At 38.6% G+C, this 14,852-nt stretch overlaps 1 protein-coding gene across 1 annotated transcript in view; it reads left to right on the top strand.

Moving 5' to 3' along the window:
* The first annotated feature begins 766 nt into the window (after window positions 1–766).
* LOC129747446 (uncharacterized) overlaps window positions 767–14,852 on the top strand; it is a 33,628-nt gene continuing 19,542 nt past the window's right edge. The window contains exons 1-2 of the mRNA XM_055741679.1: window positions 767–1,227; window positions 1,347–1,641. Of these exons, the coding sequence (XP_055597654.1) occupies window positions 1,035–1,227; window positions 1,347–1,641 (488 nt within the window). The 5' untranslated portion in view covers window positions 767–1,034. The remainder of the gene's footprint in view (window positions 1,228–1,346; window positions 1,642–14,852) is intronic.

Consider the following 14,852-nt stretch of genomic DNA (forward strand, 5'->3'; position numbering starts at 1 on the left):
TAACAGATTTTTCGTGATTGTGACGACACCAGTCTGTACCAATACTAGAGCAGTGCTGCCTTGACACTACTTTCTTTAAATATTCCTTGCGTTTTACAGTATTGTTTCATTTATTTGTTTAAATTGGTAAAAATGAAAAATAAATAATCACTATGGAAGCGCTTAAGGTGAGAAGAACATGTAGAAGTGCTACTTGCGAGAAAACGCCTGTACAAGTTTCTGGAGTGCTCCATATTCCCAACACAATACATTTTGAAAAAGTAGTTTTAGTTAAATTCTTTTTAAAAATCTTCGAAACCAGGTAAAATTTAAGAAAAACTTTTGTTGCAAAAGATATAAAGACTATCTCTATTAAAATTTTTCGAAGTTTCGTAAAGCATTTGTACTTATGTACTTATCTGAAACTATAATTTGCAGAAAAATATTATACCTGGCAAGGGTTTGAAACTAAAATAATAAGAATAGGTATAAAAAAATCCAGGTAACTGGACACCGAATCCAGAAAACAGTTTTTAGTAAGACTAATTTCAAGTTTTTAAATTTCCTGTCAAATCGTGTGACCAACATATTTTATCTAAGCGTTGGGGAATCTCGTTTTCAAGCTTTCCTTCCTCAGATTTAAGCTTTTTTTGCCTTGAGAGCATAGGAGATGAAAGCGCTCAAATCTGAGAAAAAAAGCTTAAATCTGAAGAAAAAGCTTAAATCTGAGAGATGTGCACCACACGGATTGTATAACGTTGCCGAGATCTGAACAACACACCATGCATCCTCCACTTGTTCCTTGCGTTAGTGTGAGTTATGTTCAGCAGTGAAATCTCCCTCCGCTAAATTTACCACATGGGCTTGGCCACAAACAAAAGCAAAAACCAAAACAATGTTTTTGAATCAAACAGCCCGCTAAAGTGACCGGTAAAAAGCGAATCGAAATTTTTAAAAAAGTTTGTGATTGTATATTGTTAGTAAATTATTACAAAACAATTACAAAACATTGTGAATAATTTGATAGCGAGTGGTCGAATAAACGCCAACCAAAAATGTACGAAATAATCTCATGTGCCAAGGACAGTCAGCTGCACAGCTTCCCGGCATTCGAGTCGCTCTGTTCCAGCGGTCACGTAAACGAAGATGGAAGCGATCTGCAGTTTTTCACCGACCGACGGATGTTTGCCCGGGTCAACAAGAACTGGGGCATCGAGATGATGCGCATCAAAACCGTGGAAGGGAAACGTGAGTCCTGTCTGAAATTTAGGATTTCAATTTTAATTTCTATTTTTAAAAAAGTTCTTTAAAACATAGATCCTTGAACATCCGAAGGTATGAATTTAATCCATTTCATTTGCTTACAGCTGTTTTTGCGAATGTGAAGAAAATCCTCACCGACAACCTGTACTGTGTGGCCTGTCCGAAGGCGGACCGGGAGGAAATAGCCGTTGGGCTCACTTCCGGTGGCATTCGCTTGATGGGTTACAAAAAAGCGAGCAGCGCCAAACGTCTGGAGGCTGATCGCATAAACAACGGTGTCACGTTTATGGATTTCAATGCGACCGATGAGCTACTGGCCGCCGTTTACGAAAACGGCAGCGTTAACGTCTACGGTATGAAGACCTCCAGTCGGTTGTACAATCTGGCCTTCGATAAGAAGTAAGTACTCTTAACTTTATGTTTCTCTCTATCTATGGTATCCCAATTTCAGTAATAGAACCCCATAAAATTTAAATTACCTGAATGGCATAATGGAAGAGAAAATTTTTTTATGAAAGGTAGGTAGTCGAATACTGAAGCCAAGAAAGTGGTCACACATTTTTGAGATTTTAGAGAAGATCAATCTTTATTATCTTTTGAATGTAGGTCTAAATTTATATGTTTTTATGCAATCAAGGCCACGGATTATTTTTATTCTGTAGAAATAGTTTCATTCTTGTTGGAATATGCGTATATTCAAAACGCTGGTATCCACAAATGAAAAAAAATGCACAGACTTAGGTAAATAATCTGTTACTGTTATTTGCAAATATTTTATTTTTTCGGGCACTTTAAAATTTCGAGGAGCCCTGAACAATCACCTGAAACAACACAAACAAAGCAATTTGGGTTAATTTTAAATTTCCTCGTTTTCCTAACAGTACACAGGCAACATGCAGCTTATCACGGCAGTAGTAGTACTGTTGGCACTAACTTTAACTATAATCGACACCAAAGCTGGCCCGGATTCAAACCCGGAATTGCCTGGATTTGTCTACGACTTTCAATCGTGGTTGAAGGAAACGAAAACATTGATGGGCAATATTTTCAATTTCGTTAATAAATCTCTCTCCGGATAGTCGTTGCATTTTTTACTGTTTATAGGCAATCCGAAAAAGTGTTGCATTTTTACCGGATTCTTTTTTTTTCTTTATGGGCGGTCGAACATGGTTTTATCGAAGACAAAATAAAAAGCTTAATGTTCTTATTGTCATCTTAAAACAATAAATAAGTTAAAAGACAAGAAAAAACTCGAAAAAAACAAATCAATAAAAACAAGAGTAAAAATTGATTTGAAAAATAAGAAATATCTCGTTATATTATAACGAGGTAACATTATTAGTTATATTATAAGAGGAAAAAACAAGGTAATATGAAACAAAATTAACTATTTAGAAGTTAACATAACACAAGAGGCACAAGATAATACTAAATAAAATAGGATAAACAAGATAAAAGAAAATAAACCAGAATAAACCTAAAGGGTGATAAGGTCAAAATTTGGTCAAGGGAAAACGCGTGTAAATCGGTGAAATCGTTTATTTAAAAAATCAAATTAAATTTCTTTTTCAAGTTTAATTAGTATAAAATTCAGGAAAAATATTCAGTTAGGCTTCCGCTTTTCCAAATCCGAATTGCCGGGCCTTACCCCTGCCATCAGATTTTGTACAGCCACCTTGTCCACCTTCTTCGCCGCAGAAAGCCAGTTTGCCTTGAACTGCTGCTCGTCCTTAGCAGTTTTTTGGTCTTCTTTAGATTCCGCTTGACAATAGCCCAGTATTTATCAATTCGGCGGAGCTCTGGCGTGTTGGGAGGGTTCTTGTCCTTGGGAACCACCTGCACGTTGTTGGCGGCGTACCACTCCATGGCATTTTTACCGTAATGGCAAGATGCCATATCCGGCCAAAACAGTACGGTACAACCGTGTTTCTTCAGGAAAGTCAGCAGACGTTTATTCAAACACTCTTTCACGTAAATTTCTTGGTTGACAGTCCCGGAAGCTATGAAAATGCTTCTTTTCAAGCCACAGGTACAGATGGCTTGCAAAACCAGATATTTCTTCGCGAACTTTGTCAGTTTCATGTGCTTGAAAATATCTGCTACCTTTCCCCTTCCTTTTGCCGTATAAAACTCTTGTCCCGAAAGCTGCTTGTAGTCGGCTTTGACGTAGGTTTCGTCGTCCATTACCACGAAGTCAAACTTCGTCAGCATTGTCGTGTACAGCCTCCGGGATCGCGCTTTGGCCGTCGTATTTTGTTTATCATCGCGATTTGGAGTCACTACCTTCTTGTAAGTCAATAGTCCGGCTCGTTTTTTGGCTCGATGCACGGTTGTAGACGATACACCCAGCACCCAGCTTATTTGCGGCATCTCGGAGAGAGAGGTTAGGGTTTCGCTTGAAACTACCGGCAACTCTCTTTGTCGTCTCAGCGGCTCCCGGTTTTCGATTTCCCCCCGATCCAGACTTCCTGGCTATCGACAAACGTTCCCCAAACACTTTAATTACATTTGTAACGGTTGATTTGGCAACTTTTAGCGATTTTGCCAGTTTTGCGTGCGAGTAGCTCGGATTTTCGCGATGCAAAATTTTGATACGCTGCTCTTCTTCCTTGGACGGCATTTTGACAACTGAAGAGTGAATTCCAAAATCAAAATAGGAGCAACATTCTACACACACACACAACTTCAAAATGAAGGATGTTCAGGTTTTTTAAATGCAAAATTGAAAGAAATACTTCAAGTTGATATTGACCAAATTTTGACCATATCACCCTTTAGAATTTTGGACGGATGTTTTTATAGGAAAATCCTATTTTGTGTTTAACAACCAGTAAATCTATTTCAACCAAAAATTCAAAACAATATCGCGAGATTCTGATTTTAAAACACAAATGGATCATTTATTCCATTTTTTCGTTTCTTCATTGCTTTTGCCAGACACTTTTTGACTGATTTGTAGATGGAAACGATATTGCTCTCATGAATCGTCCAAAATTCTATAGGAATCGCATTTTTAGGTTCATGCCTGAAATATTGTACCTCGTGTAACTTTTTCTCCCATCGAAAGAATTTTTCAAAAACTTCAGACATGCTAACTCAATATTTCAACAACCACTCTGCAAAATTCCAATAAAAAATTTAGCGTAGTTTCTGAGCTATTGCAGTTTGAATGGTCAAAGTCCAAAAAGTCCGATTTTCGTAGAATTACTGCATCTCAGGCCACACAAACTCCAGAAAGCTCAAATTTTGTGCTATAATAGTGTGATAGTTGATCTATCTAACGCAGAAAATTTGATCAAAAAGTATCATCAGAGTAAAAAGTTATGAAAGTTCAAAGCCGAAGTGACAGTGTGCGTGCTTCCAATTTCTATATAATTATGAACGGTACTGTAGATAAAAATGTTAAAGCAAGAAAAAATAAGATACGAAAGATGAATTTATGTATATACAACAAGATAAAAAAAAACTTAATATACGATAAACTGTGATCAAATAATTTAAACAGATTACCCAAGACAAAACAAGGTGAAAAAAGGATAAAACGAGATAAATTAAATTTGTAACAAAATAATCAGGCTAAATCTAGATTCAAATGAAACAACATAACACATGATAAACAAAATAAAACAAAATGGAACAAAATAAATCAAGATAATCAAGATTAAACCAAATACCCGAGATAATAAGATAAAACATAAGATAAAATAAGATATGATAAAACAAAATGAACATGATGAAGAAAGAAAAAACAAGATAAAAGAAGACAAAACAAAATGAACCAGCATTTAGTAAGTGTTAAAAACAACAAGATAAAGCACGATGAATCAAGATAGTAAGAAACTAAAACTAGATTAAATGAGACTTCCTTCAAGAATATTTCTCACCTATTAAGTCGGTATAAAAATGCTATAACTTTACAATACAGTACTCGCTCGTTAATCGGACGCACACGACTACCGAAAACGTTCGATTACCAAGTATGTCATGACAGAAACATTATTTTGGTAAAAGGTTTTGACTCAAAATACTGTGACGATTTATCCGGGGGAAGGACGTATTTCGATTTACGCTTGAACCAACACGATACATGAGAGGACTCTACCGGATGTTAGAACTAGAATACCGGGAATTTCGGGTAAAAGATCCGCGGAGGCGTAGTGAATAAATAGCGTGGTTTTCGTTTAGCTTTTCAATTAACACTGTCTTTTATTTTTATCCGTCATAATGACATATCCCAACCGGTTTAACTTTTCGGTTCTAATCGGTTCTTCTTGGACTTACGGTTTATCTTTAAATTCCGTAACACTGTCCCCCTCTAAGATCCCAGTCGTCCCGACCTGGGTAGCGTTGAAAGCTGCTAATCTGTCGATGTGTACAATCTTCTTCCTGCCAACGGTTTTCTCGCGACGTATTTCGTACACCAAATCACTTATGCGCCGAAGAACTATGTAGGGGCCTTCCCAATCTCTTTGCAATTTTGGACATCTTCCCACTTTTCGCTGAGGGTTATACAACCACACTAAGTCCCCTTCGAAAAAGTTCGGTTGATTGGATCTCAGATCGTAACGCTTTTTCATCGATTCCGCTGCAATGCAGATGTTGTTTCGTGCCACTTCGCACACCGTTTGCATGGCTTCTAGCTTTTCCTGTACAAAGCTTGCAACTGGCCTGATTTCATCAGGTGAAGAACTTCTCCAAAGATCAACCGGTAGTTGTAGCTCGCGACCTAGGTTCAGAAGTGCAGGACTGAACTTAGTCACATCATGAATGGCTGATCGGTAGCTTAGCAAAGCAAGTGGGAGCAATTTGTCCCAGTTTTTCTGGTCATGGTCAACAAATTTAGCAAGGTAATCTAGAAGGGTGCGATTGAATCTTTCTGCTTGGCCATCAGATTGCGGGTGTAACGGAGTGGTCCTTGTCTTCCGAGAACCCAGTCTATCGAGCAAGCTTTTGAAGACATCACTCTCGAAGTTGCGTCCTTGATCGGAATGGATTTGCTTGGGCACTCCGTAACGGCAAACCAGGGACCGAAAACAGCACGAACACAGTAAGTGCAACACAATTTGATGACACGGCACATCCGAAACGAAACTGTGCTGTGTCTGTGTTGATCTTCTTTTGTTGCGTGTCGGTCGCAACACAGCACAGTACTGCATGCGACACAAAATCCGACACAGTTGACGACACAGTGTGTTCGTGTGCCGGTCCCGAAACGATGAGATTTTAATTGTTGCAAATCTGCCAGCAGGCGAACTGGATAGATTTTTTTCGTTTGCTTTCAAGCTTCTTTCTCGACACAATGTGAGTGAAGAACTTCGCCATGTGAAATACGGAGAAATGCTGTCCAATCAAGCGCGACGGGTTAAAATAGCCTTTCTCGTAAAACACACTGTGTTGCGTGCTAAGCACAACTGTGTTCTTCTCGACACGACACAACTGGGAACTGTGTCGTGTTGATTTGATGCAGCACAACACAATTGAAGTGCTGTGCCAAACCGAAGTGTCGCACACGAAAATTTATGTGTCAGCACTCCAGGATTTGTGTTGCACGATATGTACTGTGCTGTGTTTGTGTTTTTTGTCGGTCCCTGCGGCAAACGACAGACCCTAAAAGTTCTTCGGCAACAACGTCGGCGGTTTGAGATGGAATAGCTGAAGCCTCAGGCCATTTGGTAAAATAATCCGTCATTACCAAAATCCACCTGTTTCCTTTTTCGGTTACGGGAAAGGGCCCCAGCACGTCGATGCCTAGTTTTTCAAAAGGTTCTCCTACTATCGTTGGCTGCAACTCGCCCCGCGATCTTCTTGAGGGACCTTTCCGAGCTCCACACGTTTCACAGGTCATACAGAAAATTTTAACGTCTCTACTCATCCCAGACCAATAAAAACGTTGTTTCACTTTCACTAATGTTTTTGTTATGCCATAATGTCCACCAGTAAGACCACCATGTATTTGTTGTAGCACACCCTTAACTTCAGTTTTTGGAACTATAACTTGTAAGTGGTGACCAACATTGTTCATCAACTTACGGCAGATAACTTCATTTTGAATTGTCAAACAATCGAACATCGTCCAGTACGTTTTACAAAGGGGTGGAAGATGAGATATTTCTTCGAGTTTCGGTTGAAAACCCTGTGAAAGCCAGCCGTTCACAGCCTGTAAACAAGGGTCGCGTTTTTGAGCATCCCGCATGGAGTCGGACTCAGCAGCGACCAGGTTGCAAACTAAAACATCTTCGGAAGCTCGCAGCTGTTCGTCACTTGTTTCCAACTTGGCACAGTGTTTGCACCCCAGCTCCCGACAAGGTCGTCTAGACAATCCATCTGCATTGCTGTGCTTCTTGCCAGGACGATGTTCACTTATAAAATCGTATTGGGAAAGTCTTTCGATCCACCTTGCAACTTGCCCTTCTGGATCCTTAAAACTCCTAAGCCACGTAAGTGCTGCGTGGTCTTTTCGAAGTTTAAATCGTCGTCCGTAAAGATAATGGTGGAAATGTTGTACTGCTTTCGTAACTGCTACTAGTTCCTTCCTTGTTACACAATAGTTGCGTTCGGCTTTGGACAAAGTTTTGCTATAGAAGGCTATCACGCGCTCTGTTCCTTCTTGGATCTGTGAAAGAACAGCACCAGTTCCACAGTAAGAGGCATCGGTATCCAAGATAAACTCGACGTTTGTTTGAGGGTAAGCAAGCACAGGAGTTCTTACTAACTTGGCTTTCAAAGATTGAAAGGCATCTTCACATTCACTGCTCCACCCAAAAGGCGTATTAAGCTCTGTCAGTTTATGAAGAGGTCTGGCTATTGTCGAGAAGTTTTGGATGAACTTCCTGTAATATGCGCAAACTCCAAGAAAGCTTCGAAGTTGCGACTTATTTGAAGGAACAGTCCATTCGTCTATTGCTTTTGTTTTGTCAGGGTCGGTTTCAACACCTTGGGCTGATACAATGTGTCCGAGGTATCGAACTCTTTGTTGCATGAAATTGCATTTCTTGGGGTTCACTTTGAGGTTTGCTTCACGCAGTCTTTGGAACACTTCCGATAGATGACACAAGTGCTCGTCGAAGTCTTTAGAGTGAACGATTATATCGTCCATGTAGATTAAGCAAAACCTCCAGGACAACCCTTGTAGGACTAGTTCGACCAATGTGGCAGGGCTGTTACACAGGCCAAAAGGTAAAACGGAAAATTCCCAAAGATCTTTCCCTGCCGAAAAGGCCGTTTTCTCGCGATCTTTGTCGTCCATCGCTACTTGCCAGAAACCACTTTGGAGATCGACCGTAGAAAACCATCTTGAGCCGCTGAGCGCATCTAACGTCAGATCAATCCTGGGAAGTGGATAAGAATCTTTTTTAGTTAATTCGTTCAACTTCCTATAATCAACACAAAACCTTTGAGTTCCATCCTTTTTCCGGACAAGTACAATCGGCGAACACCAAGGACTTTGCGATGGTTGGATAATTCCATTCTCCTTCATTTCTTCGATCATTTTGTCCACGCATTCTCGTTTCGCCAATGGAATTTTCCTTGGTGGAACCTTGATTGGCGAGTGGTCGCCGGTGTTGATGCGATGTTTGACCAAAGTAGTTTTTCCAACATCTAGTGGTCCTGCACTGAACACATCGCTATTGTTAGACAAAAACTGAGCGAATTTTTGTTTTTCAGTGTCGTCGAGATTTTTGGTAGATTCCTGAAAAATAGCTTGCAATTGAGGTGACTTACACGGAATCTGATCAGGATTGGTAATTACCTCTGCTGTCCAGCCGTTTGCAACTAGAGTTCCCGCAGCAATGGTCTGTGCTGTCTCAGAAACGTTCATAATTCGCAAAGGAATGTATCGTTTGTTGACATTTGTCACAGCTCGAGCAACAAACAAGTCATTTTGTTCCAGCGCTCCCTCGACGATGATTGGTGATGATGATTCACTAGAACAGCGACCACTTATCACAGCTTCGCTCCACGCCGGTATCTCAACATCTTCTATCACACTCACTTTATACACACTTACTTCTTCTTTATCCGTTTCTTCCGTTTTTAATTGCACTGATTTACCGTCCGAGATATGCAAAGTGTTTCTTATGAAGTCGACGACACAACCTTGTTTGGTCAAGAAATCACTTCCTATTATGCAGTCTTCTGCAATGTCGACGACCCAAACGTCATGTTTCACTCGATGTTTGTCGAAATTAAAAACAACACTTGCTTCGGAATACACAGGTAGGAGTTCACCCGATACAGTTCGAATGAATTTCTGGCGAGATGGTGTGGGTTGCTGATTAAAGAGTGACCAAAATTTCCGACTCACTATAGTCTTTCCAGCACCACAATCAACAACCGCCTCACATGGAATCCCATTCACACTAACACGAGCGAGATAACTACCACGATGTCGGTTCAAAGAGTGCACAAATAGAATTTTGGGGGGAGCATCACTAACACTTTCAACCAGTTTATGCTCCTCTAAACTGGTGTGGTTTCGTTTCCCGAGTTTTTCTTCTTCCGGCGCCACTTATTTTTATCACTCCGACGATTTTCTCTCGTTTGCGTGGCAGTAGTACGCACACCATAAACGGGCTCCTCGCTACAGTAGGAATCTTCGTCAGATTCCGAACATTCCGCCTTGCAGCATTCGAACAGGTCTCGATATAGCTCGCGTTGCGGTGCGAGAGAGATGGTACTGCAAAGATGATTGCAATGCGGTTTCCAGCGTATTGGGAAGACTGAAACGGACAAGATCTTGCAGAGTCGGATCACTCAGTCCGTCGAGAAAATGGTTCAAGGCAATTTTATCTTGAGCCTGTGGACTGCAGTCGAAATAAGCAGACGCGACCAGACGACGGATGTCGTCAGCAAACCGAGTAAGATCTTCTCCCTTTTGCTGTTGTCGTGAGCGCAATTGAGCGTGGTGCAATGCCTGATGAAGTTTCCCGCCGAAACGTTTATCTAATGCGGATTTGAGAGCTCCGAAGTCATTCTTTTGCGGTGCTGGAAGTATGCGGTAAACTTCTAGTGCAGAATCACGCAACATTGCAGCCAAATATTTGCACTTCAAAGCATCGTTCCATTGGTTAACTTCAGCTATAAGCTCGAATGTTAACAGATAATCACTCCAATTTTTTGTACCATCAAACACTTCAGGAGTAAGTTTTGCACGCGCTCCAAAATCACTATTCTGCTGGATCACACTAGTTGTAGCCATCGTTTCGTCGTTCGTAATTTCAATTGTTTCGGAGTTGCCTCCAACAGTTACGCGACGATTGTTGGCTGCTGGAGAACTTCCAGCCACAGGATTATCCGAAAACTGAAAAGCATTCAATGCGGCGTTAAATTCTCGCTGATTCTCCCAAAGGCTGACTTGAATTTTCACGTTTTCGAGTTCAAGGCCAATGTCACGAATGCCTGTCCGAAGCTCTTGCACGTTTTGAGAAAATGTCATGCTTAATTTGTCCATCTTCCTGGACAGCTTTGCAGTCAGGTCTGTAAATTTTTCAGCAAGATCCTCTTTACCCGGTCGCTGATCTCGGTTCTCGGACCATTTGGATCCGGCGAACACATCCGAAGAAGGAGTTTCGAAACGTCTTGTCCCGGGCGCTTCGTCCATAACCTCAACCCCACTTCTGACACCAGTGTGACGATTTATCCGGGGGAAGGACGTATTTCGATTTACGCTTGAACCAACACGATACATGAGAGGACTCTACCGGATGTTAGAACTAGAATACCGGGAATTTCGGGTAAAAGATCCGCGGAGGCGTAGTGAATAAAACGCGTGGTTTTCGTTTAGCTTTTCAATTAACACTGTCTTTTATTTTTATCCGTCATAATGACATATCCCAACCGGTTTAACTTTTCGGTTTCTAATCGGTTCTTCTTGGACTTACGGTTTATCTTTAAATTCCGTAACAATACTATAATATTGAAGATTGAGTAATAAATAGTGAGAAAATCTAAGTCCAATGAGTTTTAAGAGCTACAAACATTTGATAACAAATAAGTATATGAAAACAAATATTGCCTGATAATAATCGAGCAAAAAAAAAAATCATCGAATAATCAAACTGCTTTGGAATAGCTTTGGAATCACCTCCCAAAAACGTCCGATTACCGAGGTTATTCGATTAATCGTCCGATTAACGAGCGAGTGCTGTTCAGGCCTTGTTCGATTTTTTCAACACGCTCGAATACTATGTGTTGCGAAAATGGAACGTTTTTTCCTAAACTTTTTAACTTGTTACTAAAAATAAACTATTGTCAATGTAATTAGTGTAATTTCTAGTCAATTTATGACAATTTTGATTGTTTTTAAACATATTTTAGACACATTGAAAACATTCTTTGTTTTGTTTATTTATAATGTTTGTTATCATTTTAATTTTTTGTTTTGTAATCTTATTTGTATTTGTATTTGTTTTTGAATTTTATAAATTTGTTGTCATATTTGTCGTTTTTGAGTACTATTATTATTTTTGTTGTTGTTTTTCTATTTTATCAACATTAAAGAACGTAGAAACTTATTGGTGATGTTTGTCTAACTATATTGGTCCTTTAAACTGGAAAATATATGGTATCTAACGTTGTTTCAAGTACTTCTTGAGCAGGATTCACACTACATAAAGCAGCTGAATATCGCTCAAATTTTAGTATTTATGTATCCGAATCTATGACACAACTTGAAAATAAGGTTTACTATGCAACGCTAAATCAACCATGCATTTTGGATTCAAGCATCACCTTCTGCCCGATTCAGTTGAGGTCAATACGCGTTTGAACCAGGCAGCCATATTTATAGCTGAATTGACTCATATTGTAACCAATGTTGTCATATGTTTCTCCGTGAATTTTAATTACGCAATTGGTTATCTCTATTCGCTATTTTTTTTTATTTCAAGGAGGTGTACAGTTCAATGATACAAACTGTTAAAAATCTGCAAAGTTCGTAAATCTCAGTCGTGAACAAAAAAGACGCGCCTTACACTGATTGATAAGGTAGAGTAGTTCAGATTGGATTTTATCATTTAAAGTTTAGTTTTAAAAGTTCTCGGAAATATGACAGGTTCTTAAAATCGTCGGATTTGTTTTTTGGTTCCGATTAGCGACATTTTTCAACGATCAGGTGGTGGACTGACATTGAAAACACATACAAAATCAGTTTCTCATATATTCTGAAAAAAAAAAAGAAAAAATATATTCTGAATAAGTAGGTAATAGCAATAGGCCCAAATTAACTGCCGATACCATGTCGCATTGGCTGAAATTTATACAACTGAAACAACAACCGTCTGTCGGGGGTTGATGGTTATAAATCTAACCAATCGCATTTCGGCGCAAAAGTTTCGGGCAACTCAACAACAACGCAAGCAAAAAGGATGAATTCGGCGGTGATTTTCTCGGCTGTGGTACTGCTGCTGGTTGCGGTCTCAACGACTGAAGCACAAACATCTACGTCGTCAACCATTTCGACTACCATCAGTACTATCATCTCAACTATCCAAACATCACTGTCCAGTTTGCTGACCACGATCAGTTCGATACTGTCTACAATTCTTACCTCGTTCTTCTCGCTGTTTACCGGATAAATCAATTCGAGTCTTTGCCTTCAACAGAAAATGTGACCATCAACAGATATTATAATTATAGTGTGTTTTTTTTTAATTTTCCATAATCCCTATATCAATCATTTCGTTCAGTCTTCTTCACAATGAAATAACCGGTAGTCGTTGTTATTACTTAGTTATTATAACCTACAATAATTGTGCATCTTTGGTTAAGTTAAAATTTTGAAAACGAAATATTTTTCTTTCAATAGAAAACCGTTTTCCAGAGTTAAAACCAAAGATCCTAAATTCATTAAAAGTTCAGGAGGCCGTAGAAAGATCTGTCTAAGGGTGAAGGTTTTTTTATGAATAAATTTCAATCGCTTTTTTATTATTTTTTACTTAATAAAAAGGAAGATTGCATTTAAATTGTTTTTGTAAAATAGTTACAATATTTTCGTAAAACGTTTTTCATTGAACACATTTAAAATTTATAGTTTAGACAAAATGTTTAAAACTATTTTTTTTTTTCATTATTGAATAAATATGTCAACGAATTCTGATTAAGTTCTAAAGCAAACTTAGAGACTATTTAACCCAAAAACTTTCTGTGAACATTTGCATTGAATTATCAATGGTAACAGTAAGTATGTACCTAATCAAAAATAGACTTAAATTTAATTAGGCTGGTTCGTCTCTTCAGTGCATAGTGCATTGTTTACATCCTGTAAGTTTTGAAGGCCTGTGATCAAAATTTGCGGAAATGGAGTCTAAAAAATAGCTCGTATGTGATAAAATCTTGCGCATTCATCGCGAGAACAAGGATCTCTCGCATCTTTCCATCGCTAAAACTATGGGAATTGCAAATTCCACGGTGTCGCGAGTGATTAAGCGGTTCGAGGAACGATTGACCACCGATCGGAAGCCCAGAACTGAAGGAAAAAGTATTCCGTACAACACCAAAAATCACAACGCGTAGTTTGGGGCCTTCAACCGAAACCCGAATGCCTCCGTTCGGGATGTGGCTAAGAAGCTGCACCTAAGCCGAAGTTTTGTCCAGAAGGCCAAAACTAAGGGGCTGTTCACTAATTACGTAAGCACATAGGGGGGTGGGGGGGTTTCACATTTGCTACGATCTCTTACTAGGGGGGTAGGGGGGGTTTCCAAAAATCTTACGTAAGAAATATTACATTAAAAATTCATCACAGCCACAGCCATACAAAACCATATTACTCAGGTCTTATTTTACTCTCTACCTATTTGTTGGTTAATTTTGATGTTAGGTTATTTATCTTTTGATGTCTTTGAATTAATAAAAAAAATTACATGTTCTATAAAATTTATAGAGAATCAATTATCAACTTAACTAAAAACACTAAATCACATTATTAAAAAAGATCGTCGCTTTCCGCTTTTCATCATAACAATCTTCTCAATTGAGAAATTTATAGAAACAACAGGAAAATAACGCGTTGTGACACCACGACTTGAATCCATCATATTTCGAAAATGACTTCATTCAGAAAAAATCTTTAAAAATCAATATAAGGTGCTTTAAATAATGAATCTCTAGACAGTTTTTTCAGTGATAGACACTACCAATTCTACATTTTACAAAAGATTTACAAAAAAAAAAAAACCTAAAACTTTATCGCTTACCACTGAATGAGTCTGAGCTTTTACGTGATTGTCGTTAAACATTTTTGCCTCAATTCTAGTAGTATAGAATGATATTTATGATTTTCTGGTAAAACACATAACAATTTTTTAGGGTGCATTAGCACAATGTACCTGACCTCTCTTTTAGAAATCGGAATTTAAATTTTATATCGTTTATTAGATTGTGGAAATTTATTGAAAATTATTGTTACCCCAAACATGTCATGAATAATGATTTCTTTAATCGTTTATGACATTTCATCTGTTGTTTTGTATAGATTGTGATTTTCAAATTCAGTTTTTTTAAATTTTACTTAAAAAGTGCTTTGCTTTGAAGTATGTATGTCACATTTTTAATATTTTCAAGCTATTTTTGAAAAAAACGTGTCAACGTGTCTACCACGAATGCCATAATGC

This window comes from Uranotaenia lowii, chromosome 2, assembly GCF_029784155.1.
Source record: "Uranotaenia lowii strain MFRU-FL chromosome 2, ASM2978415v1, whole genome shotgun sequence".
NCBI lineage: Eukaryota > Metazoa > Arthropoda > Insecta > Diptera > Culicidae > Uranotaenia > Uranotaenia lowii.